This window comes from Phocoena phocoena, chromosome 7 (genome assembly GCF_963924675.1).
Source record: "Phocoena phocoena chromosome 7, mPhoPho1.1, whole genome shotgun sequence".
Classification (NCBI taxonomy): Eukaryota; Metazoa; Chordata; class Mammalia; order Artiodactyla; family Phocoenidae; genus Phocoena; species Phocoena phocoena.
In genome coordinates this window covers 79,776,342-79,804,261 of record NC_089225.1, presented here as the reverse complement: position 1 = coordinate 79,804,261, position 27,920 = coordinate 79,776,342, and the positions used below count along the sequence as shown (strand labels likewise).

At 36.2% G+C, this 27,920-nt stretch overlaps 2 protein-coding genes across 2 annotated transcripts; one reads left to right on the top strand and one right to left on the bottom strand.

Moving 5' to 3' along the window:
* Positions 1–987: 987 nt before the first annotated feature.
* MAIP1 (matrix AAA peptidase interacting protein 1) lies at positions 988–9,250 on the bottom strand. The gene is made up of 5 exons (XM_065881022.1): positions 8,790–9,250; positions 5,861–5,932; positions 4,467–4,593; positions 3,086–3,233; positions 988–1,293 (listed from the first exon to the last, which is right to left on the bottom strand). Exons 1-5 carry the CDS (start codon positions 9,237–9,239, stop codon positions 1,215–1,217), a joined length of 876 nt encoding a protein of 291 aa, XP_065737094.1. The 5' UTR covers positions 9,240–9,250; the 3' UTR covers positions 988–1,214.
* Positions 9,251–9,552: 302 nt separating this feature from the next.
* Positions 9,553–27,379, top strand: TYW5 (tRNA-yW synthesizing protein 5). The gene is made up of 8 exons (XM_065881018.1): positions 9,553–9,630; positions 14,145–14,299; positions 18,517–18,586; positions 21,003–21,047; positions 21,679–21,816; positions 23,563–23,650; positions 24,039–24,155; positions 27,123–27,379. Exons 1-8 carry the CDS (start codon positions 9,553–9,555, stop codon positions 27,377–27,379), a joined length of 948 nt encoding a protein of 315 aa, XP_065737090.1.
* Positions 27,380–27,920: the final 541 nt, after the last annotated feature.

Below are 27,920 nucleotides of genomic sequence, written 5' to 3'. Positions count from 1 at the left end.
TTCTCTCATCTTTTCCTTGTCTGAAAAAGCCTTTTCTCACCTTTTCTGAAGGATATTTTTGCTGAATATAGAATTCTAGGTCAACGCGTTTATTTCCTACGGTACTTTAAAGATGTCATGCCAAGGCCTCTAACCTGCATAGTTTGAGAAAAGAAATAAAGTCATTCTCTGTATGGAATGTGTCTTTTTTTTTTTCTCTAGCTGCTTTTCTAATGTTCTCAAGTTTTCAACAATTTGATTATGATGTACCTTAGTGAGGTTTTCTTTTTTTTTTTTTGCGGTACGCGGGCCCCTCACTGTCGTGGCCTCTCCCGTTGCAGAGCGCAGGCTCCGGATGCGCAGGCTCAGCGGCCATGGCTAACGGGCCCAGCCGCTCCGCGTCATGTGGGATCTTCCCGGACTGGGGCACGAACCCGTATCCCCTGCATCGGTAGGCAGATTCTCAACCACTGTGCCACCAGGGAAGCCCGTGAGGTTCTTTATGTGCTTCCCTGCTTGCTGAATTTCTCGGATCTGTGGGTTTATAGTTTTCATCAATTAGGAAATCGTTCAGACATTATTTCTTACATTGTTTTTGTCTCCCCTATCCCAACTTCTAGGAGTCCAAATACAAGTATGTTAGAAGACTTCATATTACTTCATAGGGGAGTAAGTTACTGTTCTATTTCTTTTTTCTCTTTGTGCTTTAGTAAGCCTCACTGATTTTTAGTACTGTAGTGACCCATCTGCTATAATTCCATCTGTTCTTTCTCATCCAGCTAGTGACCAAAGAGGTAATCAAATAGCAGCAGTGATTTTGAAAAAGAAATCTTATACATACTTGAATTATTGGTATAAGTGTATTAACCACAAATAAAATATTTAAGGCTATTAATTTAAAAATGTATAATTTTTTCAATATCTTCTTTATTGTCTATAAAATGAGTTTGTGTATATATACATATACATGTAACATTAGAAATGATACTGAATATGATGCCAATGATGGGCTGCTGTAATTTTTTTACTTTGACTTCCTTCTACAGAAAGTGATGACAATCTGTGGAAAATGCTTTATTGTATCATGCCGATTTACTACAGGGAGTATTTCAAAATAATACAAAAGTAATCCACAGACTTGATTAAGTGAAGATCAACTGATCTGAAAATTTTTTCTTCCTTAGTTCTTCTCAGTAATTGCTAAAAGTCCAATAAGCTGATTTTTCCAAGATTGATTATTCTAATAACTTTGGGTGTTCAATCCGTGCAATGGTCCAGTCAGGCTTTACTCCTTGTGTAAACTCCCTCTGAAATCTAGGGAAAAAATTATAAATAATGTGAATCTTATATCAGTCCAAATACTTCCTGGGTAACTACATAATTTGCAAGTATATATTAGAGGCAGTTGTTAGCAAAAAGCTAACAGTTAATGGTAAATAAAAATAAAAAGTTTAATCTACCAACTTGATCACAAAATATATCCCCACAAAACCAGAAGTGCATTCTCAACTAACATGAGTATTTTTAATGGACTGATCTACATGCACTCCAACATCTGCCAGTCCTTGAGAGGAACTTCAATGTTACTCTATTGTTAAGTACTAGCCATAATATACGCCTAATACGAGGAGAAATAAATTGGAATATGGTGATAAAAACAGCACTTTCATGGAAGCTGGTTTATGTGATTAGACTTACTCATAGCTTGCACTAAGACCAATATTGAAAATAGCAGTGTTTATGAGCAGCCCGTGATCTCAGTAGGGAATATCAGAAGAACCAAAGGTTAGTGTTGATTATAGTGTTCTAAATGACACCTTAAAAAAGAGACAATTCAGGAGATTTAAATTAAGTATTTAAATATACAGAATATTTTGGGTAATTACAAATAAAGCAAAATTCAAAACAGAAAAAGAAAAGAAAAAAAGTACATCTCCTTCAAGAAAAGTGAAGAAAAAGAAGATATAATTCCCTTTACCTTAGCAAACCAGCATATTTTCTTTCCTAGGTCGTTTTTGGGATTTGTTCATTATTTTAAAGCAAATTTGTATAACTCTGGTGACATAACAGTATTCTCTTTTAAATAGATATTAAACTATGACATAACAGTATTCTCTTTTAAATAGATATTAAACTATGTCTCCACTGACTCGCTTGACTTTTTCACTGTTCCAAATTTTATTAGTACAATAATACACTAGAGTGTCTCTTTTAAATAGTTTGTTAACCTCCTGTTAGACAATACCTCCTTAAGGGCAGGAACCCTCCAATTCTGTATCTGAATCCCTACCAGAGTACTTGGTAAATAGGAGATGGTCAATAAATGTCTAGTGAGTGGATGGTCCATGTGCCAATTATGGCAGATCTTATTTTCCCAAGATGGTCATAACTACATCTTGCAGCCCACATGCTCTTCTGCAACGTGACCTTGCTGCTGCCCCATGAAGAGGTGGAGTCTCTCCATGCCCTTTCACCGTGCAGATCCTGTGATTGCTTGGACCAGCAAACCATGGTGGAAATGATGTTGTTCCAATACTGGGCATAGCCCTTTACTGGTCTAGCATCTTCTGGCTTCTGCCTCTTGGAAGCCAACCATCATGTAAACATGTGACTAGCTTAACACTACCACAAGCCCAGGCTGCAAAGAGAGGCCTTGGAGAATGAGACGTCATGTGGAGAAGCCAAGGAGCACCATGGTGCTGCCCACGAGTGAAGAAGCCATTGTGGAAATGAACCCCTAGCTCTGGCCACCCCACTTGATGCCAGAGGGAGCAGAGAAAACTCCACAGCAGAGCCTTTCCAAAATTCCTGAGCAGTAGAATAGCAGGCAAAATGAATGGCTGTTTGATGCCACCGAGTCCTGGAGTGGTTTGTAACGTAGCAATAGACAGCTGAAATACAGTTTAATTAAATCCAGCAATATTACCTCTTCCTAATTTCTGAACACTCCTGTTTCATGGCCAGTGTGTCTTTCTGACTTTCTCTTTTCATAAATAACTTGTCAAATTTCAATCTTTTTCTCCCTAAAGCTCCCTTTAGTTTTCATACTTTCATACTACCTTCTATTTTCTAGAGAAAGGAAACAACGAAATGTGATTAGACTTACTCATAGCTCGCACTAAGAAGTTGTTTAGTTTCCACGTTCTGATCCCCCAACTTAACCTGGAACACACTGGCTCCACTTATAGTTTCACTGGGGATGTTGGCACTGGTTAGATACCAAAAGCACATCAGGATGTTAACAAACTTCCTTCCTTAGAGAAAAAACATACACACATACAAATACAAATCACAATAATCTATCATCCTTATATCCTTAATGAAATCAGCAACTGGCAGTAATTATACAGCTGTTACAGACCAAATTTGGGGCTCATTCTAGTCTAACTTAAGATACCTGTATTGACACGTTTTTATTTTTAGAAAATTCTCCTGGGGTTTATGACACCTTCCTCTCTGGATCACAGTAGTAAGAGCTACTATTTACTGAGCAGGTACTTTTTACCAAGTGCACTACATGGATTACTTTCAATTTGTGGCATTTTCTAAAATTATGATAACAGATATCTAGTCAAACCAAAAATGAGGGGGGGGGGAAACACTTTTTTGCTGCTATGTCATTAACTTAACCTCAATTGCCAGAAAGAAGCCTTCTATTCTACCCCTAATTCACTTTACTATGCCCAGTGATTATGACAACGTCCTGTGCAAAAATCAGGTAGTAACCATGGTGCTAAGATGCAATTTGAAATATTAGGAAGAAGAAAATATTTATCATTAAAAGTACCTTTACAAATGTTTCAAATTAATATGTGTGTGAAAATGTTTTCACTATTAACAGTCCTCAGTCAGAACTGCCTTAGCAAGTGTGTAAACAAAGACTAGATTTCCTGTGTGCCTAGCACATAATACACTGCAAATATGTGTAGAAGGAGTAAGTCAGTAAGTTTTCAGGGAAAATAGGACAAGGAGAACAACAAGATAAATGCTAAAGTTCCTTTCAACTATTTTCATCGTCTCCAAATAAATCCAATTTGGGAGTTCTGAGTTAATGTTACTTTCAAAACAGTCTTTAGCTAATATTATTTACTTTTTCTTTTACTCTTTACTCCTACTTAACATACAGCTAGACACTTAAAATATTCAATTGTTTTCCTTTCAGTTAGGAAATCTGAAACACAAATATTTTCATTTTAAGATATGGGAGCAGCTTGTCTTAGACAATTTTCATTAACTTAAGTTACAATGCTCTCTTCTGTGAATTAAATAACATTAGGGAAAAGTTCTAGAGAGAAAGGCATAAGAAACTATTACCATGTCCCAAGTCTTCCAGAGCTAGGGCTTTAAAGAACGAATATATCATTTTCTCTGCAGTTCTATAAATATCCACTTGTACCAACAAAATGTCACTATTCCATGATTATTCACTAGTTTAGCTTATCTGGACAATTGTGGGTCATTTAGAGTTGACTATGCTCCAGCATTACCTTTCTCATCGTAGTAAATGGAGATGTCTCCTGTTGATGTATATACAATTTCATCTATGTCAGCAGCAAGGGCATTTTTATGGTTGTCAGGTAGTGAAGTAACCTTTTCTTTCAATACACGTAGCGTCTAAGTATGGAAAAAGCAAACCATAGTTCACTTGTTGAATTTTCAAAAACTTTTCAAAAAGTGGAGTGAATTCTTCATGGAATGAATTTTGTAAAAATATTTTTAAATTTACTGCCATATTTATTCATTTTCAAAAGCAAGGCTGAGGGGCTTCCCTGGTGGCGCAGTGCCTAAGAATCTGCCTGCCAGTGCAGGGGACACGGGTTCGAGCCCTGGTCTGGGAAGATCCCACATGCCACGGAGCAACTAAGCCCATGTGCCACAACTATTGAGCCTGTGCTCTAGAGCCAGAGAGCCACAATTACTGAGCCCGCGTGCCACAACTACCGAAGCCCGTGTGCCTAGAGCCCATGCTCCACAACAAGAGAAGCCACTGCAATGAGAAGCCCACACACCACAACGAAGAGACGCCTCTGCTTGCCGCAACTAGAGCCCGTACGCAGCAACAAAGACCCAATGCAGCCATAAATAAATAAATTAAATAAATTAATTAAAAAGAAAAAGCAAGGCTGAAAGGGATCTGATTACTCAATTAGATAATTCCTAATAGAACTGTTCTTATATAGAATTCAGTTCTTATACAGAATTCTATATAAGAACTGAAAGACATCATATCAACTTACTTATGCCTTAAGTAGCAAATCATTCTATACTTTTATATGACCCCAAGTACCCAAAAGGCAAGATACAGGGACTCTATTTTGGCTGATGGCATGCATACTATTTTATTTTATTTTTGTATTTAAGGGTGATTTATTTTACTTAAGGGTGGCAGTGGGAATAGTCATAGATTTCTAATACAAACCAAATACAAAAATCAAACAACCATAAGAATAATGAAAATCTAAATATTAAAAGCTAATCTTTTAGGAGAAAAATAAGGAGACTTTTTTTTTGTCAATGGTAATGGATATGTAAGGATATTGACAACAACATTGGAATAGCAGAGGAATTGAAAATGCTATACATTGATCAATGGGAAACTAGCTAAATTAATTATATTGCATATACACGATAAAATACCATGAAGAAAGCAAACACATATATAGCCTTTGGTTGAACCATATACCATTCTAAGTGCTCTACATTACATATACTATCTCACATGATTTCCCAACAATACTACTACTATCCCACTTTACGTATGAGACAAGAAGTTAAGTAAGCATGCATACTATTTTAAAGCATAAATAAGGACAACGTATATCATTTTACTGCAAGAGAATAATACACTTATTTTTAAAGGAAAAATAAAAGTATACTTTACCTCTTTGGCCACAAGTTCTTCCAATAGATCAAACTTACTCTGTGACAGCAACTTGGACACATGAGCAAAAGCCTTAAAAAAACAGTGGGGGGAAGGTGGTGATTATTATTTCAAGATATCATGTGAAATACCATACAATGTACAATGCTCATACTTGAATGTCTAAGTGTAACAAAGACTATTTTATGATAAAGGCAATAGACAATGTCAAACACTAGATATCGGTGTTAGGCATAACTCCTCCAAAGTTGGTTGACTTTTCTTTTCTCATATAGCCTTCCCACATGGGCTGAATTGTGTTCCCCCAAATTCATATGTTGAAGCCCTAACTCCCAGTACCTCAGAAGGTAACTATATTTGGAGACAGGACCTTTAAAGAGGTGATGAAGTCAAATGAGGGTGGGCCCTAATCCAATCTGACTGGTGTCCTTACAAGAGGAAATCTGGATACACACAGAGATACTAGGGCACACATGCACATAGGGGGAAAAAAAAAACATGTGAGGACACAGCAAGAAGGCAATCATCTACAAGGAAAGGAAAGAGGCCTCAGAAGAAACCAACCAACAAGGTGCCAACGCCCTGTACTTGGACTTCTAACCTCCAGAATGTGAGAAAATAAAGTTCTGTGGTTTAAGCAACCCAGATTGAGGTATTTTGTTGTGGCAGCCCTAGCAATAATGGAGTTGAATTTTGAGGAAAAGCACACTTCCAAATGGATTCAAGGATCCCTTGCAAACACTTCAGAGGATCTCAGGGTTCAGAAACACTGTATGTTTTAGTAAGCCTTTGTGTGCAGAAGATGGGTGAAATTTGGTAAGAAGAAACAAAGACCATAACCATCATGTTGAAACCCAAACGTGAGACTCTAGTTTGTGTGGCCAAAGAAGATCACACCTGAGCAAATTATCCTATAAGGTAATAATGAACCATTAGGAGGGCTGCCCTGATAAGGCTTTGGTGATATAAGATTGCCTAACCTAAACAGCTTCTAGGAAATAGCCCTCTTTTTCATAGAAAAGGCCAAAATATGCTAACAAGATAAAGAAAACAGACAGTACATGGTTAGTGGTTTGAGGGCAGTAATAGGGAAGGTATCATGTCATATGTGCATATCAATGGAAAGTAGGGTTTGTGGAGGTAATAAAGCTGTTTAAGGACCACTATTCCTCTGGCTCACATGATGAATAAAGGCTTGCCTAGACTGGTATAAAATAAGCTACAGGATGTATCGTATAACGCAGGGAATATAGTCAATATTTTATAATAACTATAAATGGAGTGTAACCTTTAAAAATTGTGAATCACTACATTGTATACCTGTATTTTATATATATATACAATATATATAATATTATACATCAACATACTTCAAAAAAAATTTTTTTAAATAATTTTTTTTAAAAAAAAGCTTGCCTAGATTGTACTTAACCATCTCAACTTCTAGTGACTCTGGAGGACCAAGACTGCTTATAGAGTGGGTTACAAGACAATGCACCTCAGCACTTGCTAGCTATGCATCCTTGAGCCAATCGTTTCACCTTTTTAGAACTTGATTTTTATCATCTGAAAGAATTAGACTAGAATAATGAGCATGAAGGTCCCTTTCTGTTTTATGTTCTATGATTAAAAACAAAAAATCTTAAAGAACATGATCTAATTGATAACTTGATATTCACATCCCAAGATAACATCTTATTGATAGGAGGTTAGTCTAAGGAGAAAGGGCAAATTGAGTCCATGAGAGTAGATAATCTACCCAGTGTTTTTGCATCAGATTATTTCCAAGCCCTAGAGTTACATCTATGCAAAGGAAGGTATAGTTGCCTTATGAGATCTAGTAGGAGGAAGGTTTTTCAGCTATGTCCTTTGAAGTCGTACGTGTTGAAAAACTGGTTTGCTTGATCTGAAAAGTATGTTAAAGTAACCGCTGGTTTAATGTAATCACTAAATATTTGCCATGGATGACCCAACATTCTTTTTGGAAATCAGAATGGTTAAAGGCACAAAAATTGACTAAGATGAGGCAAGACTGTATACAAACTGGCTGATGAAGGGGTGCAGATACTACTTAATAGCAAGGATAAGGGCTAAAATAGCTCACAGCTGGAGAACCTTTAGGATCAAAGAGTGACTAAAAAGTGTCCCAAGCTCCTCTGTGTTCAGAGAAAATAGGGACTTAGGCTTGAATCCTGCCCATAGTGGGGAGATGACTTCCATTCCTTATTGACACATAAATAAGCATGAAGTAGACAAGCTCAAGTCATCAGCAGAGTGGTGGAGAACAGTAGCATCATGCCCATTTACCTCTGCATGGACAAAAGATTTTGAGAACTGACATGAGCAGAGGTTTATCCCTTACAATGCTGTTAATCAAGCTTGCTCTTTACTTTTTAATTTTTTTATAAAAACATAAATCAGTCAGGAGTTGACTTGGGGAAGCAAAAGCAGGAGTTAATATTGACATTGATTATAAAGTTGAAAACATTTAATTTATAACTGACAGGTCACATAAATAAATATCAATGGCTGTGTTTATAGAAATAATCTTTAGAAAAGCTAGGATTAAATATATCAATACCAGCATACGATCAATTTTGTCTTTTTCAGAAAAAATAAAGCCATGTAGCTTTTATGTGGCAGAAACAGGCTTTGAATCCATTTCTGACTCAAAACCTGTAGAGAGTAGAAAAAGTAATTAAGGGACTTCACCTTGGTGTCTCCATCGAAACCCTATTTCTCGGCGACCTTGGAACAGAAGCAGAAGCTTAATTTAAATCAAGAAGTGGCCAGAGGGCTCTGTGTCTGGGTCACTACCCACATGTTATCATTTGAGACCCAGTGGAAACCTCACCGCTAACCACTTCTGCGTGTCTAATAGTTGAATGCATGAGAGGTGGAGAGATTATTTGTAGAGAAATAAACAAACCTGCTTCGCTCCCTCTGAGAATTCTGCAATGCTGAACTCTTGGTCGAAATAGGCCCAGATAAGGAAGGAGTAAATTCGAGTCCGAATCCAGTTGATGGGGTTGGAGAACCCCAGGATGATCATCTTGGTTTTCTGGCGCTGCTGGGGATGCTCCTCGGTGCTGTAGGTTCGCCGAGGGCAGGAAGGGAAAGCGGGAAGGGTTGGGGGGAGTCCCAGAGGGCTGAGCAGGGGACGCTGAGGAGCTCGAGCTGGCAGCGCCAAGGCCGCGGAGGCCCAAGAGACTCGAGGAAATGGGGCCGCTCCCGAGCCGAGGCGGCGGCGGCAGAAGCAGCAAAGTCCAGCCAACGGCGGCCACACGTCGGCCGAACCGGGAGTCCAGAGTCGGGCAGCCGAGCCCGACAGAGGCCGAGAAAGCAGCAAGCGGGGTAAGAGACTGACGGCCAGCGCCATTTTTGTGACCTTTCACCCCTTGCCTGTGCAGTACGGAAACAAAGTCGGCGGGAAACCACCTCGGCGGGACTCGGAGAAAGAGGCTGGAGAGTCAGGGTGGCCAGTTACTGCACCTCCGGTGAGTTCGCCACTTCCCTGCTCTCCACCACATGCCCGTCGGCCCCCAGCCCCGCGCTCGGAACCCGCCGCTCTCGCGACTCAGCCGGCCTCGTGGACCTTTTCTCTCCCGGACCTGTTTCCGGGCGGTCCGCGCGGTTGGACCGTGTTAGGGCCGAGGTTCCCAAGACTTGGAAGAGGACGGGCGTGAGCAACCATGGCCGGGCAGTGCTTCCTGGTACCCCGGCTCGAGGGCGTTTCGCAGGAGCAGTTCATGGAGCACCTGTATCCGCAGGTGAGGCCCTCTTGTGGGGCAGAACCGCGGGAAGCCGGTGGATACCCGTCCCTAGCGCTCCAGCGGCTCCGAATTGGTTTCTTGCGATCCAGGGTGTGGGAGGAGGTGGCTGTCGGCCTAAGGTGGCAGGTTGGCCCGGCGGCCAAGGGAGAGGGCACATGGGGGATGTTGACTGGCTCATCTGTTAAGTTTTCCGTTCCACGTTTCTGGGGAGCAGGTTGACGGCAGAGCGCTGGCTACGAGAAATATTTTGCCCAAGAAGCCTTACTAGTGCTTAGCGGCCTTGCTTGCGGTCTTCTACCGTTACCATGGCAACCCAGGGAGTTCCCCACCACCACCAGTCTTCCATCGGGTTTCCTAAAATCTAGAGGCGGTTTCGCCCCCAACCCCAGCCAGTGGCTTGAACGGCGCCTGTCAGTCTACGCGAGTTACTGGATCTGAAGAAGTTTTTCACTGCACTGAGCCAAAAGGGGAAGCAATGGGAATCCCCCGACAAACTTCCAGTGGTCTTGGATTCTAACTAACGTGGGTTCTAGTTCAGACGTTCGATTCTCTTATACGTATAATTCGAACCTTAGTTCTCAGAGAAAAATACTAATGGGGGAAAAAAAGTGTTTTTACTTGCCGTGCTTTGCAAGGGAATCCAGGGTTCAGAAAAACTAAGAATAAAGAGGCCAGCAGATATTTACAGAAAAAAAAAATCCACAGGTTTACAGTTAGCCTGCTCATGATAAAGAAACCCGCCCCCCCCCCCCAGCAATTTCAGTTGATATTTACACCTATAAGGGTGGTCATTGAGCTACAGTCCTTACAAAAGTCAGGGATGAACTTTTTTTCATTTAGGAGTTAGCAACCTATAGGGAGGATTCAAGCCTTAATTTATTTGGGAGACTAGTGCTAGATAGGTTGCTGTCCTCCCTACCTCACTGCAGGACACGTTAGTATAAGATGCCTTCAGGACAGTATTATGAAGACCAAATGATGTATGTATGTGGAAATGCTTTGGAAGATGAATAGCAAAAAGTGTTTTGTAATTTAGGCTTCCCAGACAAGACATAAAATATGTCACAAAGCATCACTAAGCTTCATAAAGTGGAAAATTACAAACAACACTCTGGTCACAATGTAATAAAACTAGAAATTAATAACTAAATTGCAAAACAAGACATTTTTACCTGAAAACACTGAAGAAAAGCTGTGAGGGGTTATAGTCCTATCGGATTTTTTAACATGTTTTAATATTTAATAGTGTGGTATGGGTGCATGAATAGACAGACTAGAGGAATAAAATAGAAAGTCTGGATGAAGATAGATGTGTGTACACACACACAAGTATTTATCCAGGCTCTGGAGATATTTATATATATATGGAAATTTAGCATGTGATGACGCGACATTTTAAAAATCACTGGGGCAAAGATGAACTTTTCAATAAACGGTGCTTGGACAAGTGGATGGTCACAGTCATTTAGAAAATGATAAAATTAGATTTATATCTGACACCGTACAGAAGAGTGATCTCCAAATGGATCAGAGATCTAAATAAAAAAAAGAAACTACGTTAAGTACTAGAGGAAAACATGGGTAAATTTCTCTGCAATCTAGGTCTATGGAAGGGCTTTCTAACTGACTCAGGTGTGATAAATGATTAAAATTGTACATAAAATACAAACTGGGAGAAAAATATTTGCAACATATTTCATTAAAGGGCAGTAAAAGCCCATGTATGTACAGAACTTTTAAAAATTAATGGGGGGGAGGGCAAAAATCTGATTAAAAAATGAACAGTTGACAAAAAGATAAAAACGGCATCTAAACACATGAAAAGATGTTCAGTTTTATTCATAAGAGAAATTAAACTGAGATACCATTTATCTATAATATTGGCAAAAATCAAAAGGCTTTAATAATAATATTCTTTGTGGGTGTGTGAATGGTACTCTCACGTTTTATGCCAAGTAGTACAACCCTCATGGAGGGGAATTTGGCATATCTAACAAAACTATTGATGTGTTTACTTTATGATATAGCAATTCCTCTTTTGGAATTTACTCTGGGGATATATTTCCAACAGTATGAAAATTTCTAGTGTTTATTATGCTTGCGAATTATTACAAATAACCTAAAAACCTATGCATAGGAGACTGATTAAATTGTCCATTTACACTAAGGTGTACTAAGCTGTAAAAAAGAATGAGGGAAATAATCTGAACTGATAGTAGTGATTTCCAGGATATATTTTTAAATTTTTAAAAAATCGCAAATTACAAAAACAATACATAATAAGATACTTTTTGTATAAAAAAGAAGGGGAAATAAGAAAGTATATATATTTTTGGTCACTATGCAAAAAAGAAATACAGGGACGATAAACCAGACATTAATGAGACTGGTTATATATAGGGGATGAGTGATTATGAGGTGGGTGATTATAGATGCGGTGACCTTTTTTGTACAATTTTGACTTTGGAGATCACGTTACTGTTTTATATTCTACAGTAATAATAATAATAAAATTAACAAGGATAAGGAATGGTTCAAAAAAACCAACCAAACTCTAATATAGAATATAAAAGTAACAAGTGAACCTAAGTAAGGGAGAGGAGGAGAAGTAACCTAAGTCACTTTTGAACACAGTTCTTTGATTATATATCAGTCTAAAAACAAAAAGAACCGTAAACAATACTGAATTCTAGTTTGTAGACTTTTTTTACAGTGGTATAACTTAGCAATTGCAAAGCACTTATTGTGAATTCTGGGATTGTACAATTGATTAAACATTGAGGATGATAGGAACCCGGTTTCCCACTAAGAGAAGGGAGTTTACAAATATATAAACAATGAAATTAGAATAAATCTTGTGGTATAAGATCAGAATTAGGTATCCATATTGGGAGTATCATGGTTCATCATACATCCATTAATTGTGTGTGTGTGTATAGTACATATTGAGAGAGAAAGAGAAATAGATAAATAGATATAACTATATGCATATGCAGAATATGTGTGTGTATATATATATATTTGGGGAGGAGTGAGTATATACACACCTTCATGTGTTTCCTAGCTCTGTCCACTGAGAAGGCCTAGAAGTAATGACACACCAATAGTCATAAACACATTCAGCACCCAGATCATGGTTTCTAAACAGCATTCCCCACTAGAAGAAACCAGAGCTGCTTGAAGAAATGACTAGACGGCTGGGACAGAGATGTAAAAGGATACTGGATTGTGTTATTTTTCCATAAAGTAAGAAGTGCTCAGGTAAAACGTCACAAGAGGCAGCTCGAAGGGACTCCTGCTGGCCAAATCTGGGATAACTTGAGCATCAAAATTATATCAGTAGAATATAACTCAGTGAATAAAATAAGTGAATGGAGAAGTTAGAGCTGATTTTTACATTAGAATACCAACTAGTACATGTAGAAGGTGATGGAGTTTTTTTTTTTTATTCACGATTTTTACACTCATCGTAGCAATACTTGATTGAGGCAGGAATTACCAGTTGATCAAAATTAACATCATAAATAATAGGGAAAATATCATGTGCTACCTGATGTGTTGCACTGAGAAAGACACAACATTGCTTTTGTGGTACATTCTTTCCAAAAATGAGTAACCTGAATCTAATCATGAAGAAACATCGGATAAACCCAAGTTGAAGGGCATTCCACAAAATAGCCTGTACTCTTCAAAAATGTCAATGTCATAAAAGGGAGTCTGAGGAACTGTTCCAGAGTAAAAGAGATATAGTAATTAAATACAATGTGGCATCTCAGATATAGGGAAAAAATATAGAGGATATTATAAGGACAGTTAGCAAAATTTGGATACAGTTTGGATTAAAGTATTATATCAGTGTTAAATATAATTTTGATAATTATTCTGTTGTTATATAAAAGAATGTCTTTGTTCTCAGAAAATATACTCAAGTTTTAGAGATAAAGGAGCATGATGTCAGCAACTTACACTGAACTAGTTTAGAAAAAATTAAATTATCTTTAATATGTTTCTCTCTGTACACATATAACAAGAGTGAGAGCAGATGGTAAAGTAAGTGGAGCAAAATGTTAAATTAACAACTAGTGACTCAGAGTAAATGATATATGGGAGTTCTTTGTAATGTTCTTACAACTTTTCATTAAGTTTGGAATGGTGTCAAAATAAAAAGTTGCAAACAGTATTTGAGTATAAAGCACAAATTTTAATCAGTTGTATGTTTTGTCATAAATAACACTCTAGAGAATGCTTTAAATAATACTCAGATTTCTCTTGTTTCTAAGCTTATGGTGGCACTTCTGTTTTGTTTGGTTTTGATTTCCTAATGTTAAAATTTTGTTCTAACTATATTACATGGGTCCTCTTCCTGTTTTAGTTACAGCATGAATTGTCAGAAGGTTTGATTTTTAGCATCTTGGGATAAAGAATCATTTCTTATTATCCCTTTATTACCAAATACAGCTCCTGATACATTGTTGGTTTTCCCTAATTTTCGGTTGATTTTTTCCACACAGAGAAAACCTCTAGTGTTGGAAGGAATTGATTTGGGGACGTGTACAAGCAAATGGACAGTGGATTACCTAAGCCAAATTGGAGGGAGGAAAGAGGTGAAGATTCATGTTGCTGCAGTTGCCCAGATGGACTTCATTAGTAAGAATTTTGTGTATAGGTATTTTTTTCTGAGGTTTACTCTGGGGATACACATAACTTTTTTTAAACCTTTAAAATATTTTTGCATTATTATACAAAGATTATATGGCATTTTCTCTTCTGGCTAGTTTGATATAATTATGGAATAGCTTACTAATTTTTAAAGAATGGCTTTTAAAGACAAGAATTCTGAGCTTACATAATTATACAAAGACATTTCCAAAGACCATTTTAAAAATATAGTGTGTACCCAATACCTTCTGGAGTCATGGAAAGAGCAGAATTTCTGTAACTAAAGTTAGATTCATCTAAAGCTTGGTGTACTGTATTCATTCAATGCTTCATTAATTACTTGATCCTCCCACATTGGTAATTGTTATCTAGAGTAATAAATTCTAAAGTTTTCCTTTATAACCTATTTTGATTTTTAAGTGCCCTATTTTGGGAAGATTTTTAAATTCCAGATTGTTTTTAGATAAGTATAAGCTCATGTTTTCTTTTTCTGCCCTCTCCAGAAATATAAGACGAGTGGTTACTATGTTTGGTATAATCTTTTATCAACTTGGATAAATCAGGCTTAATTTCCTTTTTTGTCCAAATAATCTTAAATACTTTAAATGTCCCTCATGGTTGTCGTTTTATGCTTTGGAATGTCTTAAAAGTAAAAGATAGTTAAATGCTGCGGAATATCTAAACTTGAAAGCTTTAAATGCTACAACCTTATAGATTTAATATGCTATTTATTCCCATGAGTTTATTCCCTTGAGTTTCACTAAAAATGTTAAATTTAAAAACAAACAACTTTCAAATTCTGAGCACATGCAGTTCCCAGCAAATTCAGTCTATTGAAAAACCATGTTGTTCACAAAAGACTGATTTTTAAAGAAAGGTGGCTTTCACTGTTCCTTCCAGAGTTTAAAGATGAGTTAAACAGAGCTTCTAATGTCCAGGGCCGTTCTTTTCTCAGTAGAGTTTCCCAAGTCCATATAGCAGCTTGCCAAAGCATTTCTCGGTTTTTGATCCTTTGAGTATTTGCCATTACAGTTTTGGTTTTTAATAGGCCATGGATTGAATTTAATTACCATAAATTTTTCCAAGTGTAAGAACTTTTCATTTTTTATTAAATCAAGAAAGTGGAAGAAAGTGCTGGAATGATGAGCATTTTTCAGCCTGCAGTTAATGATGTTTATTTTCTAGGGAGCCCAATGCTGTAACAAATGGGTATTGAAACTTCAACTTGAGTTGCCTTGATGTTATGTCATGTCCTATAAACTTCTCAAAACATGTTTTTGAAGCACATATATTATGTAATAGTTCCTAGTCCAGCTTCCTCTAAGCCTTTCACTACAGCTACTAAGGAGTTGCAAGATTAGTTTCTTAGAGTAAGAAGGAAAATAGATTTAGTCATTTTTGGCCGTTATCAGGGAGTAGGAAAGAAGGGAGGCATCTAGACCAAAGACAGAGACTAGAAAGTAAGAAAACCTACGCACATATATAATTATTATCAGTTCAGATTAAGGTTGCATTTCTGCTTTTTAAACATTTGAAGATAAATATGTTTCCAAGTCTTAGCTTGTACTTCTCTCCTCTTGGTAGCTCTCACTGTTCTTCCAGAGTCAGTATACTATAAAAAAGAAGAGCCTTGTGTAGTGAAAGGATACAGTTGTTAATCTTCTGGCCATAGATTTTTTTTTAAGTCTGAATCTTATATAAGCTTTGCTTCACTGCTTCTGCCTATCACATCATCTGACTCCTATCATCATCCTGCTCTCATTGTTTGTTATACTTTCATCATTCCTGATCTTGATTTTGCGAAGCAGCCTTTCCAAAATGGGGAGCAGAACAGTGAAGATTTTTTTTCTTCTTTTTCTAAATGTTGGTAACTACTGCATGCTGCTGCATTATCATTGTTGTTAACCCCACCATCTGTCCTTTATTGAACACTTACTATATATGAGGTACTGTGCATCCTAGATTATATTACTCATTTAGACTTCTGTGAGGTAGATTTTTTAAATAATAATTATACAGATGAGGAAATGGAAGTTTAAAAACGTTAAGTAACTTACTCAAGATTGTATAGCTCTAAATGTTGGAACTAAGACTTATACCCAAATTTGCCTGACTCTACCAAGTCCTAATAATCCTAAGCCCTCCTTGATACTACCTCCCTTACTGGTCTGTATGTCAGTCCAGACAAGTGGAACTTCTATAGCAGTTGCCCTTCTTATTGAAACATGCATAGGATAGATAAGACCTTAAGGCCAAGGAACTTAACAATTCATATAACTCATTTCCTCTTCTCTCAATTTAGTTTCTGTAGAAGCTCTGACAGGTACTACGACCTAAAGGAGAAGGTTGCTGGGGGCACCCGAGTTCTGCTTCTCTGGACTGAGCTACTCTATCTGGCCTCTTCTTGTAAAGGTCTTGGGTTCTCTCCAGTAAAAAAGCTAAGCCTTAGCAACTGCTCCAATTTCAGAGGTAGTTTTGGCCCAGAGAGGCTTCCACTTTGTTCCCAAACTCTTCAAAGATGCTTTGGTAGGAATGAAGAGTATATAGTGAGGTCAGAGATGGAAAACATTGAACAAATAAATTTGTTGATATTATAAGCCAAAACTGTAGTAGTAGATTGGTCTGAGTAGATGACAGACTCCTTTCTTCTCTCTTGGAGTGCTCACTCTACATAATTATCAGCAGTGTGTCCTCAAATTCTGATTGACACCTGCTAGTCCATAATCTGACATCAGACTCACTTACCTTTGCAAAGGGATACAAGGCAGGAAACAGTATTCCAGCAGGTTGGAATCAGTGGGAGTCCTTATACCAATCCAGAAGCCATTTTTTGGCTCACCAAGTGACAGCTTACTTGTAAGGGAACAAGACTGACTATAGAGGTGGATGCAGAAACACCCTAGCTTAGCTAAGCCACTTAGTGTGCAGAAACCAGCAGCATGAAATGGCTCATGACCTTGACTTCCCAGTTCCTCCAAGGAACATGCTCAGTTACTGAGTTATGCTACACACGGAGAAGCCAAGTCCTCTGCTTCCTAACAGGTGGCTATAGTCCACTCACTATCCTTCTAGTCTAGACGCAATAAATAAGGGGTCTTTTATTTATTTATTTATTTTTGGCTGCACTGCACAGCATGCCAGATCTTAGTTCCCCGATCAGGGATTGAACCTGTGTCCCCTGCAGGGGAAGCATGGAGTCCTAACCACTGGGGCGCCGGGGGATTCCCAAAGGGTCATTTTTTACAATAAACAATGTTACCTGTTCTCACAGCTGACATTCCACGTTTATCTTAACCCAGTATGTTTCTAGGAAAATATTGCAAGGTCATCTTCTTACAAGGAAATCTTACCTCCCCAGTACAGATATCAAGTGGAAAGATATTTGGTAATAAGAGTGAAAGATTACAGATATCATCTGCAGATAGGGGGCAGTACATTTGATTCTAGAAGGTTGAATGGATAGGATGTGAGGCAGAGAAAAGACAGCCCTTCAGGCTCAAGAGCGTGAGGTAAAGGAAACAAACTTTGCTTCTGCAGTGTTCAGCCCTGTTCACCAGGATGGAAGGAGACAGGCATTTGGGCAGAAATATTTAAGAAGAATAAAATTTGGTCACTTCACTGGAATTCCTGAGCTATTCCTCAGAAGCCTGAAATGATAGAGGGTGGTACAGGAGGATGAGAGCAGTTTTGTGTGCTGCTGCCAGAAGGCAGGCAGGTTGGTGAGAAGCAGAGGGGCTTTGTCTTCATTGGACTGTTTGCTTGTCTCTTCCGAAGTAGCATTGGTGTTGATAGCTTGCCCCATTCATCACAAGACTTGTTTTGCGAGGACACTTGAAAATTAGTAGCAATAAAAGCTTGAAAGTTGGTTTATTTCCAAAGATACCATAAATACCTTAGAACCAGAAACATTTTTCTTAACAGCAACTTAGGAGTATATTGATATGAGAAGGATCCATCTGTACTGTAGATCTATTTGAAATCAAAATTTCAGCCAACCTAGGTCAAATAAGCTCAATGCTAAATGAATTTTGAAAATTTAGAATCCCACATAATAGGTTATAATAAAAATTATGGGTATTGTAAAACAGAAGATATATCAAACTCCAACAAGCAGTGTGTATATATATATATGTATATATATATATACATATATATATAGTATATAGAGTATTACTAGATGATTTATTGTTACTAAGTCCAAGGATTCTTTTGTGTTTATTTCAGAACTTTACCTTTTGGCAAGTTGGTTCAGAGGGCAGCTGAAGAAAAGCATAAGGAATTCTTTATTTCAGAGGTAACTGCTTTTAACACATTTTCTTAAGAAAGCATTAATATGTAAATACTAAATTATTTTCTTATAAAAGAATAATAGATATGTAAGAACTATAGCCTTCCATATATCCTAGCTGTGTTATTTATTAGGTCTCAAACCTTGTCCAAATTATCTTTCTATGCCTCAGTGTTCTCGTCTATGAAATAGGAATAATAACGGTATCTATTTCATAAGGTTTTTGTGACAGTTAACTAAATAAAATCTATAGAGTACTTAGCACAGTGCCTGACACATAGGAACCACTCACTAAATGTTAGCTATTAATATTACTTCCTCTGAAAATGCTTTGGTCTGATGTGCCAAGTTCAAATGCTAACAGAGAACTTTATTTTCATATCTTACTATTAGACTATTTCTATATTTTATTATTGTTATTATCAATGTGACTTCTATTGTGTGTATTTACTATAATATTTGTTCAGGATTAAATGCAGAAGAATTCTACTTATTTACATTAAATCCAGCTTTAAATAATTTAAATGTCTTGAGATAAGGCATTGAGGCTTTTATAAATACAATTAAAAAAAAAAATTTACTCTGTTATCTCAAAAGCACATTTGAAAAATAAACTACTTTTTAAGTTTTGAAGAAAGCTATTGTCTGCATCTGAGCCAGCTGGGCTGCTGGTCAGTTTGGTGGTAAAAATGTTTTGTTTTCACAGTTCTCTCATCGGGTGATGTTTACACTAGATCCACCAGTATCCCTGCAAACTCCAGAGATCTGTATTCTATAGTATGACTAGAATATCTACTAAAACTGAATCCATTAGCTGTACCTGAAAAATGTTTTTTAACTTTACAGCCATGCTTTAACATACATGTTCCGTTGCCCTTTGGTATCAGTCCTTTCCTGTCCAAGGGTAATGAGTGGCACAGATGTAAATAGCCATGAAATGTCAAGTGAAGTAAAAGAAACAGAGACAAGATAAAGGGCAAGACAAGATAAATTAAAGTCTAAAAATTAGGGTGAGTGTGTAAGTAAGATGAATATGGACTATTAGTTCAGTTCTCTAGGAAGCATACGCTGAGATGGAATTAGGACTACAGAGGGTTTATTGGGAAGTAATACCTGTGAAAGGAAAGGAGAGGATTGGGTAGAGGGTGCCATCAGATGGTGATACAGAGCTGACAGTCTCTCTGCCAGATCAGTGTGGAACTCCTGAGCGAAGACGACCTCTTAGAGGAGTCCTGTCTTGGGTAGCAATGTCTAGGCCTTTTACCATCTTGCTTAGTCATTGGCTGGGGCTACCCCACGAAGAGCATGACCTTTAGTTCAAAGGGTGAGGTGGACCTGCAGGAGTTAACAGCTGGCAGCTGTAACTTAATCACACTCCTTGCAATAAGTTATGAATCCTTTCTTGAAGGGCAGTCTGCGGTGCATCTCTGTACCGGCCACATGAATTTACCTTTTAAATCCTGAAACATTAGAACTGGAAGAGACTCTTAGAATTTTAAAGAACATACTTTGAAATCTATTTAGCCAGTAATAAATTTATGGAACTTATCTGATATGGTACTAGTTAAAATTTTAAAAACAGTAAATCTAGGAGTTCAGTAAAATTTATGAACAGAGATGTATAATATATTGTTAGGGTAAATAAAATATATTTTGAAGTTTGTGTTATAATGGTCAATGAAAGTATAAAAGAGGCAGAATTCCTGAGTTGGGTTGCCCCGTGTTTGACCTGATATATCTCAGTTCTCTAATTATTACAGGAAATGCAGGCAATACAGTGCATCATAATTCAAATAGTTCCCTATTAGAGCTACTCAGTGAAGTTATAATTGACAATTTTTTAAAGCATCAACTTAAACTTATTACTATGAAATGACATATTTCTAATTCGTACATGAGCTGACTCTTAAGGATTTGGCTTGAGAATTATGTGATTAGGGATAAATTTAGCTTCATAAAATGCAATGTTTCAGATTTTAAAAAACTTATTTTTAAAAGTATAAAGTATTTTATTTATCTTCTATTCTACATTTATATTAGTTTGTCGTTGGCCCTTAGCAATGCTCTGAGATCATATGTGCTATACAAATGGGAGTTCTTTTAAGTCTTAAGACACTGTTAAGATTGTAAATAATTTGGAGTATAAAGTCTAAATTAAGCATTGTGGCTTTAGATGTGGTAAGTATGTGTCGCCTTTAGGATTTATTTTACTTAATGTTTTGGGATCCTGTCATTATTACTAGCGGCATATAGAGACATTTCTTCATACAGCCACCAGAGAGCATTAGTACAAAGGGTAAGAAAATGGAACTTTTTCAAAAATGACTTAAGAGGGTTAGCTTTTCAGATTCATTTCCTTCCATCTTTACTTTCTAATATTTTTAAGTGAATACTGATGTTGTTTTTCTTTGGAATGTTTAAGGATGAGAAGTACTACCTACGATCACTTGGAGAAGACCCTAGAAAGGTAAGCATTCTGAATGTAACAAGTTGTCTAATCTCTCCACAATTAAGAAATCTGTTCTACTGTATATTTTACAGATGGCCATTCAGCTAATAAAATATAATCTAAAATAATTATAAAAATCCTGGATAATTCATATATATGTATTCAGAATCAAATTGATATGGACACAGTGTTAAGGAGTGGTCCCTAAAATGATCAAGTCAGATTCTATCTTTTCTCTTTATGGCACTATTATTTCTTTACCTTCTTTTATTCTTCTCCCTTAGTAGTACCCACAGGTTTTATGTAATTGGTAACTTATATTCAAGTTGATGACTCCTAAACTTAAATATTAGAGTAGATGGCAATTGTATGATTCTTGCTTAAAGTAGGAAGAACTTTTCTATTAGTGAAGCATATTAAGCTTAACAATAGTGATATTGTTGAATGTCTTGGTACATAGTCTGTCATTCCTTCAGTTAAAAGATCATGCGTTGGCTGTGGTCACATCCTAGTATTTTAAAGCAGTGAGCAGAGTTTTGCCCCATTCCTCCTTATTATCATGGGCTCTGATGGAAGCCTTAGATAAAATAGGCATTATGCCAATATTGTGTTTATTATTAAAATTCTCATTATGTTTCTCTCAATGCAGGATGTTGCAGATATCAGAAAGCAGTTTCCTTTATTGGAAGGAGATATTAAGTTTCCAAAATTCTTCAAAGAAGAGCAGTTCTTTTCCAGTGTTTTTCGAATTAGCTCACCAGGGTTACAACTTTGGACCCACTATGATGTATGCTACATAAATGAGAAATCTAAAACTATAGTAGCTCTTTAGAATTTATGGACTTAACATTCACAGTTTCAACTTTCTGGAGGTTACCCCAAAGATCTTTGACATGTAATTTGCTGAAACATGAAGTTTGAAAATAGGTGCTCTGCAAGGCAGTGGTATGGGAGTGAATTATTTTAGTTAATGCCAAAGCCTAGTTAGTTTCTTATATTTGCATTTCTCTGTGGTCTTATTCTTGGTTCCTCATTATATATATACTAAGTTTTTTGAAGTGTTTTTTTTAACATGTGAAAAGTGGACACCAGATGAGGGGGAAAGCTGCGAAAGTGGGAGAAATGTTAAGGTTGTAGTATGAGGATGTTGAAGTGATACATGACTAGATGGAACCATTGTTGAGGAGAAAGGCAGAAGTTTGTGGAGAGCCATTTCCAATTGTAAGAATTTGGGGACATCTGAAGGTCTTAGGCTGTATATCCCTTGAGAATGTCAAGTGTCTGCTGTATTTATTGAGCAGCAAGATGTGTAGAGTATTGATCTTGATCATTTATTCTATGGTGTTACAATTTTATTTGCTTAAACAGATGCATATAAGTATCTAAAAATATTAAAAATCTAGTATTGTGTTTGGTTTGGTGTTGGGTGGAGAAATTTAGAAAGCTTAAAGCAATACCTAATAGGTTTCTAAAGATAAAAGAATATTTTGAAAAGTTCTGAGTTAAATTTAATAAAGTTTTAGAAGTGTGTTTTACAATTTAGCTGAGGCCCTCGGGAGGATTTTAACGTAGTAACTCTATAATTAAATGAGATAGATATAAAGTCTTGGCATATTTTTTAAGGTTTTATTTACATGAATGATAAGGTGAGAAAATGATGTAACTCAAAGTTTTTAACTGTATTCAATGACTATTTTATGTAGTATCCATTTTATCTTAAATATTATAAAGTTTTTCTTAAACATAAAAATAAGTCAAAGGAATGCTAGTTATATAGTTAAGTTTACATAAGTCAAGTGTTAGTGGTAAAAGGAGAAATGCTTAGGTAGAAGTGATATGTACTCAATAAATATTCATGAATATATCTTGCTTAGTATATATTTTAATTCCTTAGCTGAGAATTATGTAGCTCTGCCTTTTAACATTTTTCAAAATTTGTACTAATGTAGTGTACCCTTACAAACACAGGAAAAGTCAGGATTGCGCCATTATTAATAGGTTCATCAAGAAAATTTGCCAAGTTATAGTCCTATAGAAATAATTTAGAAATCAAGATACATACCTATAACCAAATTATGGTTGGCCATATAGTAAAAGAGTTTAGCAGTAGTTGCAGCAATACTCTGTATTTTCCCAACACCTGGTTTTCCTAAGTGCTTTCAACCTGTTGTCTAATTTTGGCCTTATAGCATTCCTTGACAGATAAGTAAAATAGATACTTACCAAGGCGAGCCTCAAATAGGTATAACTATACTTGCTGTCAGAATGGGGCAAAGGCAAATAGTTTTCTGACTTCAGATTTCCTAATAGCTTGCCAATCCTTCCCATTTTAAGACAGTGTTGGAGAAATAATGACACAGTTGTGTAACACAACTGTTTTCCTTGTTAGATTAAAATATTACTATAAGTTTTAGGTAATGTGAGTCAAGCTTTATTAAAGGATAGGATTTACAGTTAACTGTTTGGAATACCATTGGTTCTGTGTATTTGAATTTTAGATACTGCTTATTCATAAGTTCTTATTTGTCTTCAGGTAATGGATAACTTATTAATACAAGTGACAGGAAAAAAGCGTGTTGTACTATTCAGTCCTCGAGATGCCCAATATTTATATTTATCAGGTACTGTTTTTTTTTTTAAGTTTAAATTTCTGAAATTTTATTTATTCAGTTAGTTTTTTTTTTAATCTCTTCATTCTCGTAGAAAAACTTTATAGTGCTTCTTCCTAATTATGATGTATTCTCCATTGTGTATGTGATGATAAGCAATATGAAGAATGAGATTTTCAGATTATCTTAATTATATTACATGGAAGTCAATGGTTATAAATAAAGGATGTGTTATTGAAAATTGTCTTAGGTTTCAGGAGAATAGTAATCATTCTCACATTGTGAGTACACAAAAGTAGTTGTACAGGAAAAAAATTTTTTTTCAAATTTATATTTGTGGTTACTTTTTAAAAAAATGCTAACTGCTCAATCTATATTATCCTTTTTTGGAACTTTTCAGGTACTAAATCAGAAGTACTGAATGTAGATAACCCAGACTTAGCTAAATATCCACTGTTTTCCAAGGCTAGACGGTATGAATGTTCCCTTAAAGCTGGAGATGTATTATTCATTCCTGGTAAGATTTCTAGACTTCAGTAATTTGCTGTTTATAATATTTGTACTCTGTCTTCCATCCATTATATGATTATTTTAGTAAAAAAATTTGTTAGATGTATCCTGTCATATACAAGATGATTTTTATACACAGATGTGTGTGTGTTTAAAGTATGCTTAGACAAATTCTTACAATATTAACAATCTTATTTTCAAAGGCAACCTATACATATAACATTATATATATATAATATTATTATACTCTAATTTCTTTATTCTTTTATTAAAGGATCTCAAACAAGATACTTTATATCTAGGAGAAGATTATACCTCATTGTACTTTTAAAATCATTTTGTTTTTAAAATATTAACATGTTGTAGAACTGTCACTTAAGTATTTACCAAGAAATAGTAAATATATTCCAAAGCCAAGAGAGATTAGAGATTTTATTAAATATAAAAATGTTAGTCTTAATACCTATGATATCTTTTGTGTGCATTATTTTTCTACAGTCTGAATTAGTGTCACTTAATGTTTTTGAACAGTAAATAGGCATTAGTTATTGTTAGTAACCAGTGATATAATTAACATCTGTAATTATGCAAAACGGAATACCTGAAGATTATAAAGATTATAAAATCATAATTAAGATTAAAGGGATCCATTAACAAATTCTATTTATATAGTTTTATTTTCCATATCTAAGTTAATAAGTTTAATATGTTTAATAACTTTTCAGTGATAATAAAATTAAGTTAAAAAGTATTAATATGATATTCTCATTTGGGACTAGATTATAAATTCTTTGAGGACAAGAAACCATGTTTTGTTAATCTTTGTATTGTCCTGATAAAATGTCCTTCACATAATTGTGTATAAAAATTTGATACCTTGGGGCTTCCCTGGTGGCGCAGTGGTTGAGAGTCCGCCTGCCGATGCAGGGGACACGGGTTCGTGCCCTGGTCCGGGAGGATCCCACATGCCACGGAGCGGCTGGGCCCGTGAGCCATGGCCGCTGAGCCTGCTCGTCCGGAGCCTGTGCTCCGCGACAGGAGAGGCCACAACAGTGAGAGGCCCGCGTACCGCAAAAAAAAAAAAAAAAAATTTTGATACCTGACTTCGAAAACAACCAGCACATTTTTTTTTTAAACATCTTTATTGGAGTATAATTGCTTTACAGTGGTGCGTTAGTTTCTACTGTATAACAAAGTGAATCAACTATACATATACATATATCCCCATTTCTCCTCCCCCTTGCATCTCCCTCCCATCCTCCCTATCCCACCCCTCTAGGTGTACACAAAGCACCGAGCTGATCTCCCTGTGCTATGTGGCTGCTTCCCACTAGCTATCTATTTTACACTTGGTAGTGTATATATGTCCATGCCACTCTCACTTCGTCCCAGCTTACCCTTCCCCCTCCCCCTCCCTGTGTCCTCAAGTCCATTCTCTACATCTGTGTCTTTATTCATGTCCTGTTCATCAGAACTTTTTTTTTTTTTAGATTCCATATATATGTGTTAGCATAATTTGTTTTTCTCTTTCTGACTTACTTCACTCTGTATGACAGACTCTAGGTCCATCCACCTCACTACAAATAACTCAAATTTCTTTTTACGGCTGAGTAATATTCCATTGTATATATGTGCCATATCTTCTTTATCCATTCATCTGTCAATGGACACTTAGGTTGCTTCCATGTCCTGGCTATTGTAAATAGTGCTGCAGTGAACATTGTGGTACATGACTCTTTGAATTATGGTTTTCTCAGGGTATATGCCCAGTAGTGGGATTGCTACAACCAGCACATATTTTTTAAATCCACTGCCATTACTTAAATTTTGGGGTTTTGTGTCTTGAGAGCATGGTTAAGGGTGATGCAGTTCTCCCTTATTCTGTATAAAACTTTAAAGGAAGAAAAAAACCAAAACAAAACAGAAATACTGAACATTTGCATATATTTTGAAGTAAGAGCAAAAGTCCCATCTTCGGATGTAAATTTAACAGAATGGTTACTTTTCTTTCCTGTTACATTGAATATGGAAAAAAAGGTTCTGAAAGAAAGAGTAGTTAAGATTAAAACCATGTTTGGAACCTAGTTTTGTAAATCAAAATATTTTAAGCTTTTGTTTCTCCTAGAGCACTCAGAATGAGTTTGTTTCTAAAATGTAGCTTTTTATAAATCTTCCTTTCTCCTTTCCACAGGATTAAACTTTCTTTGGATGTGACTAGTATTTCATCTTTATTATATTGTAGTGTTGCTTTAGTATTTCTGTAGCACCTGTGTTTTGAAAATATTTAGACTCAATTGAAAACAAAGAAGCTTTCTAGTAGAAGTAAAATATTAATTAGCTATATGATAAAAGTTTACTCATCCTCTCCACAACCAAAATATTTGCTTTAGTTTTATATACTTATTATAAAGGAGTTGAAAGAAATATAAGACGATTATAATTGCATTAGAAATGTAAAACTGAGGAGGCTACAGTGAATGCAGGTTCAAGCAAGTTAGAAAACCAAATGCAGCTTGTACAGGAAGTCTTTGAGAACAAAAGTACTGTACTGAGTCAGAAAAGGTCAAAGATACTCCTCAAATAATTGAAATGTTCTGGGTATAAAAAATGAACACTTTTGATGTGGTTGTGTGACTCAGGAAGTGTAAACAAGTAACACAAAACACAGCCCCAAATTACAGAACTACAAAACAAATATAACTTTATTATGTCTTTCAAGTTAAAAGGAAAAATTGCTACTTCCAAAGGTTTTAAACGTTGGGTTGTGCTATTGACACTTTAAATTGGTTGGCAATTCATAAAAGTTAAAATGATTCTGTTAAAAGCTGGGAGTGTGCTAACGAAGGGATCTAGTTACAAGAATTATTTCTTGCATTGGCTATAATGCAATTCGTGATATTTCACTGACATTTTGGGTTTTTTTTTTAACTGTAGCTTTTATTTTTAACTTTTTTTTTTTTTAAAACTTCTCCAGCTTTATGGTTCCATAATGTAATATCTGAAGAGTTTGGAGTGGGAGTGAATGTCTTTTGGAAGCATCTTCCATCTGAATGCTATGATAAAACGGATACCTATGGAAACAAAGATCCTACAGCAGCATCAAGAGCTGCACAAATTTTGGACAGAGCCTTAAAAACCCTGGCTGAATTACCAGAGGAATACAGGGACTTCTATGCACGGCGAATGGTCTTGCACATTCAAGACAAAGCCTATAGCAAAAACTTTGAGTAAATATTGAAGTGAATGCAGTGAGCATAAACTTTTAAATACAGTTCAACTCAAATATTGGAGAAGTATAACAAGATGTAAATTATTTTTTTAAAGATTTATCCTTTGTTAAAATAGGAAAGATAAATCAATCTCAGATTTACAGATTAAATAAGTATGAAGGCATGTTTGTGTGGTTTCTACTTAATACAGATTGTTATGGTTGAAAAAGTGCTGCAGTGGGACAGCTCTTTAGCTTTCAGGTGCAAATAACTAAAAATCCAACTTAAAATGACCTAAACAATAAGAAAATGTATTGAATCATTATACATGAAGTCTACTGATAGAAAGGGCTTCAGTATTTCTATTCCAGTGATTCAGAAGGGTCACCAGGAACCTTTGGGGTTTTTTTCCTCCCGTTTTCAACTGCAGCATTGGCATCATACTAGTGCTGGCTTCCCTCGTGGTCATGGGATGGTTGCCAATAGCAGTTGGGCCTGGGTGCATGTTCATTTACATGAAGTGGAGGAATCAGGGAGGATTCCAGGGGCCCTCTTAACATGCA

Coding starts and splice junctions, on each gene's coding strand:
- TYW5 (XM_065881018.1), top strand. CDS start 9,553: ATGGCCGGGCAGTGCTTCCTGGTACCCCGGCTCGAGGGCGTTTCGCAG. Junction 18,587..21,002: donor AGGAATTCTTTATTTCAGAG/GTAACTGCTTTT, acceptor GGAATGTTTAAG/GATGAGAAGTACTACCTACG. Junction 21,048..21,678: donor TTGGAGAAGACCCTAGAAAG/GTAAGCATTCTG, acceptor CTCTCAATGCAG/GATGTTGCAGATATCAGAAA.
- MAIP1 (XM_065881022.1), bottom strand. CDS start 9,239: ATGGCGCTGGCCGTCAGTCTCTTACCCCGCTTGCTGCTTTCTCGGCCT. Junction 5,933..8,789: donor TCTCAGAGGGAGCGAAGCAG/GTTTGTTTATTT, acceptor TGTTTTTTTAAG/GCTTTTGCTCATGTGTCCAA. Junction 1,294..3,085: donor CTTCTTAGTGCGAGCTATGA/GTAAGTCTAATC, acceptor TTTTTTCCCTAG/ATTTCAGAGGGAGTTTACAC.